General features: G+C 44.4%; 1 protein-coding gene across 1 annotated transcript in view; it reads right to left on the minus strand.

Annotated features, from left to right (window-relative positions):
- VPS37D (VPS37D subunit of ESCRT-I) overlaps positions 1-14250 on the minus strand; it is a 57557-nt gene that overhangs the window by 10907 nt on the left and 32400 nt on the right. Inside the window, exon 3 of the mRNA XM_040338320.1 lies at positions 12184-12266. Coding sequence (XP_040194254.1) covers positions 12184-12266 — 83 coding nt within the window. The remainder of the gene's footprint in view (positions 1-12183; positions 12267-14250) is intronic.

The following is a 14250-nucleotide window of genomic DNA, read 5'->3' on the forward strand; positions in this document are numbered from 1 at the left end:
CCTTTGTGCCCCTGCCTTTCCACCACCACTGCTTTTAGGTTGCTTTTAGGTGCTTTCTGCGTGTCCTTCTTCAAGTGCAACTTATGTATGGAGGAGGTTTCTTTAAAAACACACAATGTACTCTACGGGAGCTTTCGACATTCAAGGCAAAGCTATTCAGTGCTTTAAAGGCCTTAGGCCATTGGCTCAGGTCAGGTGGGAGCTGTGGATCTCTGCAATTGAGAATCTGTGGCAAGATCTGAAAATTTCTGTTCACAGCCACTCTCCATCCAATCTGACAGAGCTTGAGCTAGTTTGCAAAGAAGAATGGGCAAAACGTCACTCTCTAAATGTGCAAAGCTGGTAGAGACATCCCCAAAAAGACTTGCAGCTGTAATTGCAGAGGAAGGTGGTTCTACAAATATTGACTCAGGAGGGCGGAATACAAATGCACGCCACACTTTGCAGATATTTATTTTTAAAAATGTTTGAAAACCATTTATCATTTTCCTTCCACTTCACAATTATGTGCCCCTCTGTGTTGGTCTATCACATAAGATCCTAAACAAAATACATTTAAGTGTTTGGTTGTAACATGACAAAATATGGAAAATGTAAGGGGTATGAATACTTTTTAAAGGCACTGTAAATGAGCAATACCCTCAATAAAAGGCATTCTCCAAGGAATGAAAGGCAAGCAGCCTTTGTAAAAGATTTGCTTGAGAGAATATCTGACCTATATTAGCACTCAAGGCCAAATGTTGATGAAGACCAGACTGGAGAAAGGTCAGGATTTTACCCACAAAGCATTCCTGGGATGGAATTTTCTTGCTTTGCACAATGCAAAGTGCAATGGTAAACCTTGCAAAAGGTGAATTTCCTGGCCTTTAGGAGTATTGCCTACACACCATCGGTTAAAAAAAACGATTGTGTCAGAAAACACAACAACGTGCTAAAAAAACGAAGTTCAATGCTTCCAAGCATGTGTGGACTTGATTCTGAGCATGCATGGATTTTTATCCGATGGACGTGCCTATAAACGATCAGTTAAATTTAAAACAAGATTGAATTTTTTTAACCGATGAATAAATAACCGATGGGGCCTACACACGATCGGTTTGGTCTGATAAAAACGGTCCATCAGACCGTTCTCATCGGTTTGACCGATCGTGTGTACGCAGCATAAGAATAACGGAATTGAACAGGCCCCCATCTGTTAGAACAGCCACGTTATTAAAGGCAGCAGCTTTGAAGCAGGATGGTAAATCAGGTCTTAGGACCTGTGATCTGAAAGAGCCCACAAAGTGTCTACCAGGAGTTTGATGAGATTGAGTACCACATCCACCTAGGCCAGTTCATTGCAATGATTATCATCAAAATATCCTCCATCTCAATCCTGCGCAGCAGACAAAGGTTCGGTCTGGTTTTGCCCACCTGCGACATAAGTCTTGAAACACCTCTGGGGAAAAAGACTATTGTGCGGAGTCCAGATATTCATGAGTGAGGAAAAACACCCCAAAGCATAATGTTTCCACCTTCATGTTTGACGGTGGGCAAGGTGTTCTTGGGGTCATAGGCAGCATTCCTCCTCCTCCAAACACGGCGAGTTTGAGCTGATGCCTAAGAGCTCTATTTTGGTCTCATCTGACACAACACTTTCAAGCAGTTCTCCTCTGAATCATTCAGATGTTCATTAGCAAACCTCAGACAGGCCTGTACATGTGCTTTCTTGAACAAGGGGACCTTGCGGGCGCTGCAGGATTTCAGTCCTTTACAGCATAGTGTGTTACCAATTGTTTTCTTGGTGACAATGGTCCCAGCTGCCTTGAGATCATTGACAAGATTCTCCTGTGTAGTTTTGGGGTGATTCCTCACTGTTCTCATGATCTTTGAAACTCCAACGAGGTTAGATCTTGAATGGAGCCCCATACCAAGGGAGATTCACAGATATTTTGTGTTTCTTCCATTTGCGAATAATCGCAACAGTTGTTTCCTTCTCACCAAGCTGTTTGGCTATAGTCTTGTAGCCCATTCCAGCCTTGTCTAGGTCTTCAATATTGTCCCTGAAATCCTCGGACAGCTTTTTGGTCTTGGCCATGGTGGAGAGATTGGAATCTGATTGATTGCTTCTCTGGACAGGTGTCTTTAAAAGAGGTAACAAGCCGAGATTAGAGCACTCCCTTTAAGAGAGTGCTCCTAATCTCAGCTTGTTACCTGCATAGAAGACACTTGGGTGCCAAAAATCTTGCTGATTGATAGGGTATCAAATATTTATTTCACTCATTAAAATGCAAATCAATTTATTACTTCTTGAATTACGTTTTTCTGGATACTTTTGTTGTTATTCTGTCTCTCAGTGTTAAAAAAAACTACCATTAAAATTATAGACTGATAATTTCTTTGTCAGTGGGCAAGTGTAAAAAATCAGCAGGGGATCATATACTTTTTTCCCTCACTGTAGCTTGAGAGATCCCTAAGATAGCCTGGATCCTCCTCTTCTCGGGTCCCTCTTCTGTGCTCCTGGCTCCTCCCTCCTGTCGAGTACCCCCACAGCAAGCAGCTTGCTATGAGGGCACCTGAGCTCAGACAAAGCATTCAGACACGAAGCTGTCGTTTGGCCCTGCCCCTCTCTCTCATGATTTGCTAACTGACTTTGATTGACAGCCGTGGGAGCCAATGGTGTGTCTCAGCCAATCAGGAGGAGAGTTCCGGACAGCTGAGGGACTCGTGGACATCACTGGACAGAGATGGGGCTCGGGTAAGTATTAGGGGGGTGTTGGGGAGGCTGCTGCACACAGACGGCTTTTTATCTTAATGCATGGAATGCATTAAGATAAAAAAAACTTTTGCCTTTACAACTCCTTAAAATCTGTCTTTAGAAGCACCTAAGAGGCTGTCTCAAGTGGCTTACACAGTAAGCATTTTTGTGCTGCTGCTCAGCTGACCAACATTTAGGCCAAAAGAGTCCTCCACATATGTAGGAGGAGCTTCAACAAAGTAATGTAGGACAACAGACAAAACCAAAGGATCATTTAAGATCATTTCAGCTTACTTAGACATATCCATGGTCCAAACCCCCAAGGTCTGGTAAATGGACAAGACAGCAATGGCAAGATGCAGAGCCTGCAAGGGAAAAAGGAACTTGGAAAGGATTTCCAGTCTTTTTCAACCGGGTCTTTAAACTCCTGAATGTCCTCAACAGGAATGGTTAGAGTTTTGTTAAGGTAAGAAATAGCCGGGTACACTTTTCCTCAAAAGGATATTGTTTAGCAAAATGCTTGAGAGAGACAAATAGCTTGGGAAGAGAGGACCCGACCAATCACTATATGAAACTGGCTGTAGTAGAGAATGTACCCAGAAAGGTTTTGAGCCCTGACTGGTAACAAGTGAATTCAGATGCAGGTTGCTCTAGACATGCATGCACCGTGTCAATAAGAACCTAAATGTTATCTTTAACCACTTAACGACCGCCGCATGTACATATACGTCCACAGAATGGCACGTACAGGCAGATGGGCGTACATGTACATCCCTGCCTTTCCGCGGGTCGGGGGTCCGATCGGGACCCCCCCCCCCCCCCCGATACATGCAGCGGTCGGAAATCGTCTGGGAGCGATCCGGGATGAGGGGGCGGCTATTCGTTTCTAGCCATCCCCTCGCGATCGCTCCCCGGAGCTGAAGAACAGGGAGAGCCGTATGTAAACACGGCTTCCCCGTGCTTCACTGTGGCGGCTGCATCAATCGTGTCATCCCTTTTATAGGGAGACACAATCGATGACGTCAGACCTACAGCCACACCCCCCTACAGTTGTAAACACACACTAGGTGAAACATAACTCCTTCAGCGCTCCCTGTGGTTAACTCCCAAACTGCAACTGTCATTTTCACAATAAACAATGCAATTTAAATGCATTTTTTGCTGTGAAAATGACAATGGTCCCAAAAATGTGTCAAAATTGTCCGAAGAGTCCGCCAAATTGTCGTAGTCACGAAAAAAATCACTGATCGCCGCCATTAGTAGTAAAAACGCTCTAAATTTTGCGCAAACCAACCGATAAACGCTTATTGCGATTTTTTTTACCAAAAATATGTAGAAGAATACGTATCGGCCTAAACTGAGAAAAAAAAATGTTTCACCACCGTTTACAACCTTCCATCAACCCACGACAGCTTATCTGTCACTCCAACCAACAGGACCCGATCCATCCCATTTCCCAGAATAACCGAGACACACAGCTCTGGGTTCTGGTTTCAAATGAAAGACATCTTTAATGGTACGCTCCATGAAAGGAACAATCAAACTCTCCATCCACACATCACACACTGGGGGGGGCTTCAATACACCTTCAGATGGGCTAATTACTAAACATTCCAGACATTTCGGCCCGGTCTATAATTAACATGACCTAATCACTACACCTGAGAAGTCACATTCATTTATTAATAGAATTCAAACAAAACACCATCACACAATGATTTCCCCTCAATCCACATCTTTAGACAGACGGTCTGTCTCCAACAGAAAGGTATTCACACCTGATCATCAATATACTTTAAAACAGTGTTATCACACAATGAAAGGTCTTTCAAGAGCCAGCCTCATTTAGCATGTCAACAGTCTACACAGAGAAATGAGTCACTATTAAACGGTTGGGTCAACATTAAACCACCTGTAACATCTCAAGACATCCTGCAATATGAACTATCAGTAATGTCCCATCTCATGTAATTTATAATTAATATTTATCAGTCACCCTATGCCCAAAAGTGACTCCTGTTACATGGCTCCCTCCTTGTGGAACACTCCGGCAGACCCGGCTTGATCCTTTTCGGGTCAACTAGGGGATGTCCGGAACTAGGAGGCCGGGATGACGACTGTTTGCCGAGAAAACCCATCAGCATTGCCATCTTGCTTACCAGGTCGGTAGCTGATGGTGAAGGTGAATAATGGAATTCAGTTCTGGAACAGTCACTTGCTTTGCTCTATCAATGGCTCCCAAAACCTGTTGCTGATGCTCTTGGGAGAGATAAGGCACAACCTGGGCGCAAATCCCATTTAACCTTTTGGCAATTTCAGCCTGTTTGTGCATTTCAATGTTCAAGCCACGGGATATCTCATAATACATGATGTAGTGTCGTTGCATCTCCGATTTCTCACTGGCCAACTTGTCACATTCCCATTTTAGACTGTGTTATTGTGCCTGATCTACGGTACCTGTCGGGGAAGATAGTCTTACCCGGATCTCAGCAGCAAGCGGGTTGGTTCCAGCAACGCGGGTCTGGGCACAGGTAGTCACTGTGTGGGCTTCAGCGGGGCACATCGGGCTTAAGCAGAAACAAGGGGGGCCAAATCATTCCCCAGTAGTACATCCACTGGCAAATCCTTCATCACCCCCACATTCACATGTCCTGAACAAACCCCCCAATCCAGGTGAACCCGGGCAACTGGTAGCCGGAAGACGGTGCCTCCCGCTACTCTTACGGCTACAGTTTCTCCGGTGTGCTGGCTCTCTGGGATGAGTTTCTTCTGTAGCAGTGTCATCGTGGCCCCAGTATCACGTAGCCCATTGGCTACCTTTCCATTGACACAGACAGTCTGCCTGTGTTGCTGCCTGTTGTCCTGGTTAGCTGCTTGTATCGGATCTTCCTCGTGCAGAACGCCCCAATGTTCTTCCTCCTCAACGCAGTGGGCCGCAGGCATGGGTGTGCGGGGGTTCCCCCTTGCTGGCTGTCTCCATGACTGTGACTGCCTGGGTGGATTCAATGGACAGTCTAGCTTTTTGTGTCCTAGCTGTTTACACCCAAAACACTTGATGGGTTGTGAGTAGTCCTGGGAGTTGAACCTAGGCTGCTGAGGATAAGTGGCCGCTGGAGATGGTGCTGTAGGATGGTCCGACTGGGGTTTGTAGGCGATAGCCGGCGGGGGTGCCGCTGATCGATAATCCACCCGAGCTGTTGTCTTGACCACAGAGTTGTCCAGTTTGCGGGCGTCTGTGTATTCGTCCACCAGGCGAGCTGCTTCAGACAAGGAGAAAGGGTTTCTGTCCCGGACCCACTCTCTGACTTCCCGGGACAGTTTGTCAAAGAAGTGCTCCAGCAGGAACACCTGCAGCACCTCTTCCCCGGATTCTGCTTGGCATCCATCGACCCAGTGGGATGCAGTGTGGTGTAGGCGGCAAGCCCACTCGGTATATGAGTTTCCAGTCTGCTTGCTCGTCTCCCGGAACCGCCTCCGGTATGCCTCTGGTGTGACGGCATACCTGGCCAAAAGTGCTTCTTTTACCAGTCCATAGTTCATAATATCCTTGTCTGGGATGGCCCTGAACGCTTCACTGGCCCGGCCGGAGAATTTCCCAGACAAAATGGTAACCCATTCCTCTGTGGGCACCCGGTGTAGGGCACATTTCCATTCAAAATCCGCCAGGTACCCATCAATCTCCCCTTCAGTTTCAATGAAATTCTTAAAAGCAGCAAAATGTATCTTTCTCTTTTCAGTTGGTGCTGCTGTGACTTCTGCTGCTGCAGAACCTCTTTGCCGTAGCCAATTTGCGTCCACAGCAGCTATAACTCGGTCTATGATATCCGGTGGAGGGTTAGGGCCATAATGTGCCAGTCTTAGTTTAACAGCCCGATCGAAACTTGCCTCCTCGGGTGTCCTGTCTGTTACGCTGGGCCTTTCCGTTATGTTGGGTCTTTCAGCTCCATCCATTTGGACAAGTTCTGTGATCACGTCCATCTTCTTACAGTTGCTGGTCGGTTTGCCACGGTTCTCCCATAAGTCCTTGTAGCTGTCCTTCTGGTGATGGAATTATACCACTGCTGTGCCACCAATGTAACGGTCACCACCGTTTACGACCTTCCATCAACCCACGACAGCTTATCTGACACTCAACCAACAGGACTCGATCCATCCCATTTCCCAGAATAACCAAGACACACAGCTCTGGGTTCTGGTTTCAAATGAAACACATCTTTAATGGTACGCTCTCAGGGTTTTATACAGTTCAAGCATGAAAGGAACAATCAAACTCTCCACCCACACATCACACACTGGGGGGGGGGCTTCAATACACCTTCAGATGGGCTAATTACTAAACATTCCAGACATTTCGGCGCCGGTCTGTAATTAACATGACCTAATCACTACACCTGAGAAGTCACATTCCTTTATTAATAAAATTCAAACAAAACACCATCACACAATGATTTCCCCTCAATCCACATCTTTAGACAGACGGTCTGTCTCCGACAGAAAGGTATTCACACCTGATCATCAATAGGCTTTAAACAGTGTTATCACACAATGAAAGGCCTTTCAAGAGCCAGCCTCATTTAGCATGTCAACAGTCTTCACAGAGAAATTAGTCACTATTGACCGGTTGGGTCAACATTAAACCACCTGTAACATCTCAAGACATCCTGCAATATGAACTATCAGTAATGTCCCATCTCATGTAATTTATAATTAATATTTATCAGTCACCCTATGCCCAAAAGTGACTCCTGTTACAGATATTGTTTAGCAAAATGCTTGAGAGACACAAATAGCTTCGGGAAGAGAGGACCCGGCCAATCACTATATGAAACTGGCTGTAGTAGAGAATGTACCCAGAAAGGTTTTGAGCCCTGACTGGTAACAAGTGAATTCAGATGCAGGTTGCTCTAGACATGCATGCACCGTGTCAATAAGAACCTAAATGTTATCTTTAACCACTTAACGACCGCCGCATGTACATAGACGTCCACAGAATGGCACGTACAGGCACATGTACGCCCCTGCCTTTCCGCGGGTCGGGGGTCCGATCGGGACCCCCCCCGGTACATGCGGCGGTCGGAAATCGTCTGGGAGCGATCCGGGATGAGGGGGCGGCGATTCGTTTCTAGCCATCCCCTCGCGATCGCTCCCCGGAGCTAAAGAACGGGGAGAGCCGTAAATAAACACGGCTTCCCCGTGCTTCACTGTGGCGGCTGCATCGATCGTGTCATCCCTTTTATAGGGAGACACAATCCATGACGTCAGACCTACAGCCACACCCCCCTACAGTTGTAATCACACACTAGGTCAAACATAACTCCTTCAGCGCCCCCTGTGGTTAACTCCCAAACTGCAACTGTCATTTTCACAATAAACAATGCAATTTAAATGCTATTTTTGCTGTGAAAATGACAATAGTCCCAAAAATGTGTCAAAATTGTTCGAAGAGTCCGCCATAATGTCGTAGTCACTAAAAAAATCGCTGATCGCCGCCATTAGTAGTAAAAAAAAAAATTATTAATAAAAATGCAATAAAACTATCCCCTATTTTGTAAACGCTATAAATTTTGTGCAAACCAACCGATAAACGCTTATTGCAATTTTTTTTACCAAAAATATGTAAAAGAATACGTATCGGCCTAAACTGAGGAAAAAAAATGTTTTTTTATATATTTTTGGGGGATATTTATTATAGAAAAAAGTAGAAAAAAGTAAAAAATATTGCATTTTTTTCAAAACTGTCGCTCTATTTTTGTTTATAGCGCAAAAAATAAAAACCGCAGAGGTGATCAAATACCACCAAAAGAAATCTCTATTTGTGGGAAAAAAGGACGTCAATTTTGTTTGGGAGCCACGTCGCACGACCGCACAATTGTCTGTTAAAGCGACGCAGTGCCGAATCGCAAAACCTGGCCTGGGCCTTTAGCTGTATTTTGGTCTGGGGCTTAGGTGGTTAAGCTTAGGAGTTATGCAAGTAGACTGAATCTCCTCAGGCACAAAATAATCAAAAAAGATAGGGTAAACTCTTCATCATCCTCAGCTGTGTGTGATAGAAAGGCCCACAGGACCAGTTCCCCTGCACTTAAGTACATGCAAGAAAACAGAGGCGCAAAGGGCACAGAAATCAGTAAAAAAGTACCACATTGATTGGTGAAAACCTGGCACACTTACATCAGAGTTGTTCGTATTCGGCTCAGAGGGAAACATGTGTGTACCGCCAGGTGTGTGGTGGTACACAATTCCTTTCTGCACTCTGAGCTGAACACAGACAACTCAGTTGTAAGTGTGCCAGGTTTTCACCAATGTGGAACTTTTTTAAATGATTCCTGCCCCCTTGAAACTCTGAAACATATTAAGTAACTCTGACCATTGTTATTTAGTTCAAATTTGGAGCTTCTGTCCCATCTTGGCTGTGCTGTGGGCTCATGCTGTTGTTCCTGGGGTGCAACTCCACCCCAGGTTGGCAGGTGGCAGCAGTGGAGTCAAGCACTGGATACTTTTTCCCAGCAGATTATCAGAAGGAGGCTTCCTCGCTGTGCATGCTGGGGAGGGGTATTTATGGGGCAGAAGCCATTTTCATGAGTCTTCTCCTCGTGTGGCGCCCACCTTTAGGGTAGCCACTCCACGGCCCCCCGGCAAATGGCCTTCAGGGCCAGGGGGTGCACGTGCAACTCAGAGATCCTGGCTTTGGGACCACGTTTGCCCGGAGCAATTGATCTGTCGCTTGGGACTCAGTAATCAACTAGGTCCTACCTAAAGTGGTCTTGGGCTGTCCGTCCTGTTGGAGGAAGCTGTTCAGTGGAGAGTCTGCCTGAGGAGTACCAAGAGAGGCTGGTGTTCCAATATGGGACTGACCATCCATCGGGGACCAGGGGAACCGGACACTGAGAAGCTGAATGTTGGCCGCCTATCAGTCGGTACCCAAAACCTAAACTACCTGAAGGAGATACAGGTGTCAAGTCCAGTCAAAGGGACTTCAGACCACTATTTTCTGCAATCATTGGGAGGGTCTGTGGCAGAGACTTAATGTGTTATTCTGGCTGCCAGGCTTGTGAGAGAGGCCTGTCCAGGTGCGCTATACCCATTCCGGCTGGAGTGGCAAAGTAAAGTTTGACGTTGGAAGCAGGACTGTTTCCTTTACCTACAGAAAAAGAGTCACAGAGGTAACATGCCACCCAAAATAAACCAGCAGCTCCTCTGAGGGTAGTGCTACACTTAGGAACCACCACCACCACATACAGAAGAGGTTGCATGACCTTCTGAGACCAAGTCATTGTAGGTAGCAGTGAGGAGGACTAATTCTGGGACTCTCAAGGAAGCCGGCAATGATCTTTCTGAGGCCAAATTTGGGCACGCATACACAGGGCAGTGAACTTTCTGCAGCTTATTGTAGCAGTGGTCTGGAGAGTGCCCTGCAGCTAAAAGGACAGCAGTAGGGTACTGGAAAGTGCCAAATGCAGGACCCAGTTAGATCACATTCTAAATATTATTTTCTCCTCTAGTGGGCATGCTTCCAGGAGATTGGGTATCTGGAGAGCACCACATGCAAAGCCCAGTGCCCAAAGTTCACAATAAATGCAGACCCTACATTGTCAACATAGCCACTCCAGGTACAGCCTGCAAAACAGGGGGTTCTCTTGGCACTTCAGTTAATGAAGAATCCAGATTTTTTTTTAAGTGTTTTTCTTTTAAAAGGAAAAAAAACGTTTATGTTTTTCTCTAAGGGAGAAAAAAAAATTCTCCTAGGACACCAGCAAGAAACTGAAGCAGGGTGGAAGTGGGAGAGGTTATTCTTGTTGACCAACGTTTTTTAGTTGCCAGCGTCAAATTCTCCTAAACATGGAAGTATAACCCATACATCTCAGAATTCCTTATGACATTGTGTCTCTTAATCCATGATTAAGAGAAGTGAAGTGTTTTGTGTGTTCTTTTTATCTTTACTATTTCATAAACTTATTTGTAGATCTTTTCATGAAATGAGAATTGTGTGTAAGAACATTCAACATATTTTGTGGTAGATCATTGCCACAGCATAAACCAGCGATTACATTAAAACATTTTCTTGATTAACTTTACTTAAAGTGGATGTAAACCCACTCTCATCCTTTCTAAACTACTGCCATAGTGCTGATCTATAAGGATATACATGCCTCCTGCATGTATCCTTACCTGTCAAATGCCTCCCCTCTGTCTGTTATAAGAACTGGAACACTGCAGATTCTGTGGGTGGGTCTGTTGTCTGGAGCTCAGTGGGTGGAGTCGTGATGTCAGTAGACTGCCCCGCCCTCCTCTACACTCCCCTTGTCAACATGCATTTTTTCCTGTGTATTCCTTACACTAAATTCTGCTATGATCACAAACATCCAGTCAAAATCCAGAAAAGTAAACCACACGACTTCAGAAAAGGAGTGGGGGTCGGAATTAAAAAATAATGCCTGTCTCCAGGTTAGTGCATGAGATATGTAAATAACCTGTCACTCACAGCAAGGGGGAGGAACGGACCAAGGTTTTCTCCTGTTTGTCCGTTTATTTCACTGGGAAAAAAAGAGGATTGCTCAGAGCTGGATTAACTCTTTGTGGCAAGACTGGGCACAGATGATAGGATTTTTTTTACTCTACATTGTGACAGCAAGAGTAAAAAAATAATAATAATCGGGTTTACATCCACTTTGAATAAATATTCCATTCCATTTTGGAAAAACATCCATCAATTGTGTATACTGTACATGTATAATTCTAGATCCTTTACTATTTCAATTCCAAGATGGACAAATAAAACCTCTTATATAATGAAGGAACAAGGAATCCTGGTCACCTGAAGTTTTCCAGTGTAGTAGTACGAAAGAGCAGAATTAGATAAGTTATTCTGGGCAATAAGACCCAGAGAAAGATGAATACAGAACGTGGTCATATGCAATGTAGCATCTTTGCCTCCGACCCATCTTTTCAATGGACATTGATATGTATTGCAAACAGCACATAAAAGCCATCCTATCAGCACTGAAGCATCGTTACTCCTCGTTTTAACCGACATTGATAATGACTGCAATAGGCACAGAGAAGCCACCCCATTTGCATCGCAGCATCTTTAACCCCATTTCTCCCCCCCCCCCCCCCATTTCTTTCCCTGATATTGATGCAATAGGCACAATAAAGTAACAAAATTGATTTGTACTGCCATGGCCTGCTCCATCACACACTAGCTGCCTACACGTTCATCTTCCCTTGTAAAGGACTAGCAGGTATGCAGCATTGACCAAATACACTATTCCCCTATTTATGGTGTAGCTGGGCACCCTGCTCATCCACCAGGCTCTAAGTTCCTGGCTACATTTTCTCATGGAAAACCTGGCACTGAGAAGACTTGATCTTCCTTCAGATATGTCCTGCACGAAACACACAATTATTATCAATTACATTTTGTTACTTTTACTAGAAATGACACTGACCTCACATTCTGCCTCGGTACTCTGCAGCTCCTCCTGCAGGTGGCTGAGTGCAACATGTGGATTACATTCCTGCAAGAGGCACTCTGGAAAAAAAGAAAGAAAAAGATGATTTTCTTTGGTGTACGGTACCTGGGCTTTTACACTGACTCCAATTACTCATTTCTATTGATCACATTACAAAACATTTGGCAGACTTTGAAGGTGGTGTCCTATCTACAAAAAGGAGGAGGAAATAAAAGTACAATGCAGCCGAAGAACTGACCTACTGATTTTATCAAACATAATGCACAGGAGCACTATATCAAGTACATATGTAACATTTATATTTTAATCAATGTAGCTCCAAGGCTTTCCCCATTCAGATACAAGTAGAAAAAAATATTACTATGAACTGTTTGAATCAGTACACTTTGCAGAATTAAAGTACAAGCCCTAGGATAGCCATTCTAATTCTGGCTTTACTACCTTACAAGTCAATGACATGAACAAGCATGCACTGTAATGCCACGTACACACGATCGAAATTCCGACCATGTATAGGCTCCATCGGACATTTGCTTTTGGAATTTCCGACAACAAAAATTTAAGAGCTGGTTCTCAAATTTTCCAACAACAAAAGTTGTTGTCGAAATCGAGCAGAAATCAAGCAGAAGCTTGCTATTGAACTTCATTTTTCTCGGCTCGTTGTACCTCACCGCGTTGTTGACGTTCGCAATTTCCGACAACATTTGTGTGACTGTGTGTATGCAAGACAAGTTTGAGCCAACATCCGTCGGGGAAAAAATCCACGGTTTTGTTGTCGGAATGTCTGGTCGTCTGTACGACCTTTCAGACTTCATTCAGGCTGCTTTCTTGTTATTCACTTACTGACTGGATAGTAAAACCAGGTCGGTTATACAGTAGAAATTTTGATTTATTTTTTTTACCCTGATGCACGGTCCTCTTCACAACATTGAGGGGGTTAATACGAACAATAATAAAAATGCCATAAATCTATCCCCTATTTTGTAGACACTATAACTTTTGCCAAACCAATCCATATACGCTTATTGTGATTTTCATATTTTTTAACAAAAATATGTAGAAGAATGCATATTGGCCTAAACTGAGGAAAAAAATAGTTTTTTTTTTTTTTTTAAATGTGGGATATTTATTAAAGCAAAAAGTAAAAGATATTGGTTATTTACTAAAGGCAAATCCACTTTGCACTACAAGTGCACTTGGAAGTGCAGTCGCTGTAGATCTGAGGGGGACACGCAAGGGAAAAAATGCATTTTTGCCTGCACATGATTGTATAATAAAATCAGCAGAGCTTCCCCTCATTTCAGAGCTTCCCCTTCGATCTACAGTGATCTACAGTGACTGCACTTCCAACAAAGAAGACTGAAGAATGTCTCAACAGGCACCCACCCCTTTCTGTCCCCTCCTTTATTGATAAAACGTTTTAGCAATGTTTTGACAGTATGTAATGTTCTGTGAATGGAGAAAAGGAGGATGAATGATAGGATCCCCTCCATCAATTCACAAAGCGTGTTGCATTCTGTGAAAACAATGTAAAAACTTTTCTCAATGGAGGAAGGGACAGTCCCGTTGGGACTTTCTTCATTGTACTTCAGTTTTAGATCCAAAGCTATTAACCCTCTGCTGGAAGTTCAGTGTTGTGAAGAGGACCAGGCATCACTGGAGAGAAAATTTCCACATGAATGATCAGCCTGCAGATTGTGGCATAAACTTTATTACAGTTAGGTTATGTGCAGTGCAGTTGTAGCAAAAATAAATAAAAATTTACCTAAACTTAAAGGAACACTAAAGGCAAGATTTTTTTTGTTTAAAAATAACAAACATGTTATACTTACCTCCGCTGTGCAGTTCGTTTTGCACAGAGTGTCCCCTAACCCTGTCTTCTGGGGTCCCTCTGAGGCTGTCTCGGCTCCTCTTCGCAAAAGCTTTCCACCTTAATGCGAGCTCCCTCGCATGGTGGAAAGCTTTTGCGAGCACGCTCCCGTGATACAGCGGCGGCCATAGCCACCGACTGTATCACTCGGCCCCGGCGCGCAGCATCATCCG

This window comes from Rana temporaria, chromosome 2 (assembly GCF_905171775.1).
Source record: "Rana temporaria chromosome 2, aRanTem1.1, whole genome shotgun sequence".
Taxonomy (NCBI): Eukaryota; Metazoa; Chordata; class Amphibia; order Anura; family Ranidae; genus Rana; species Rana temporaria.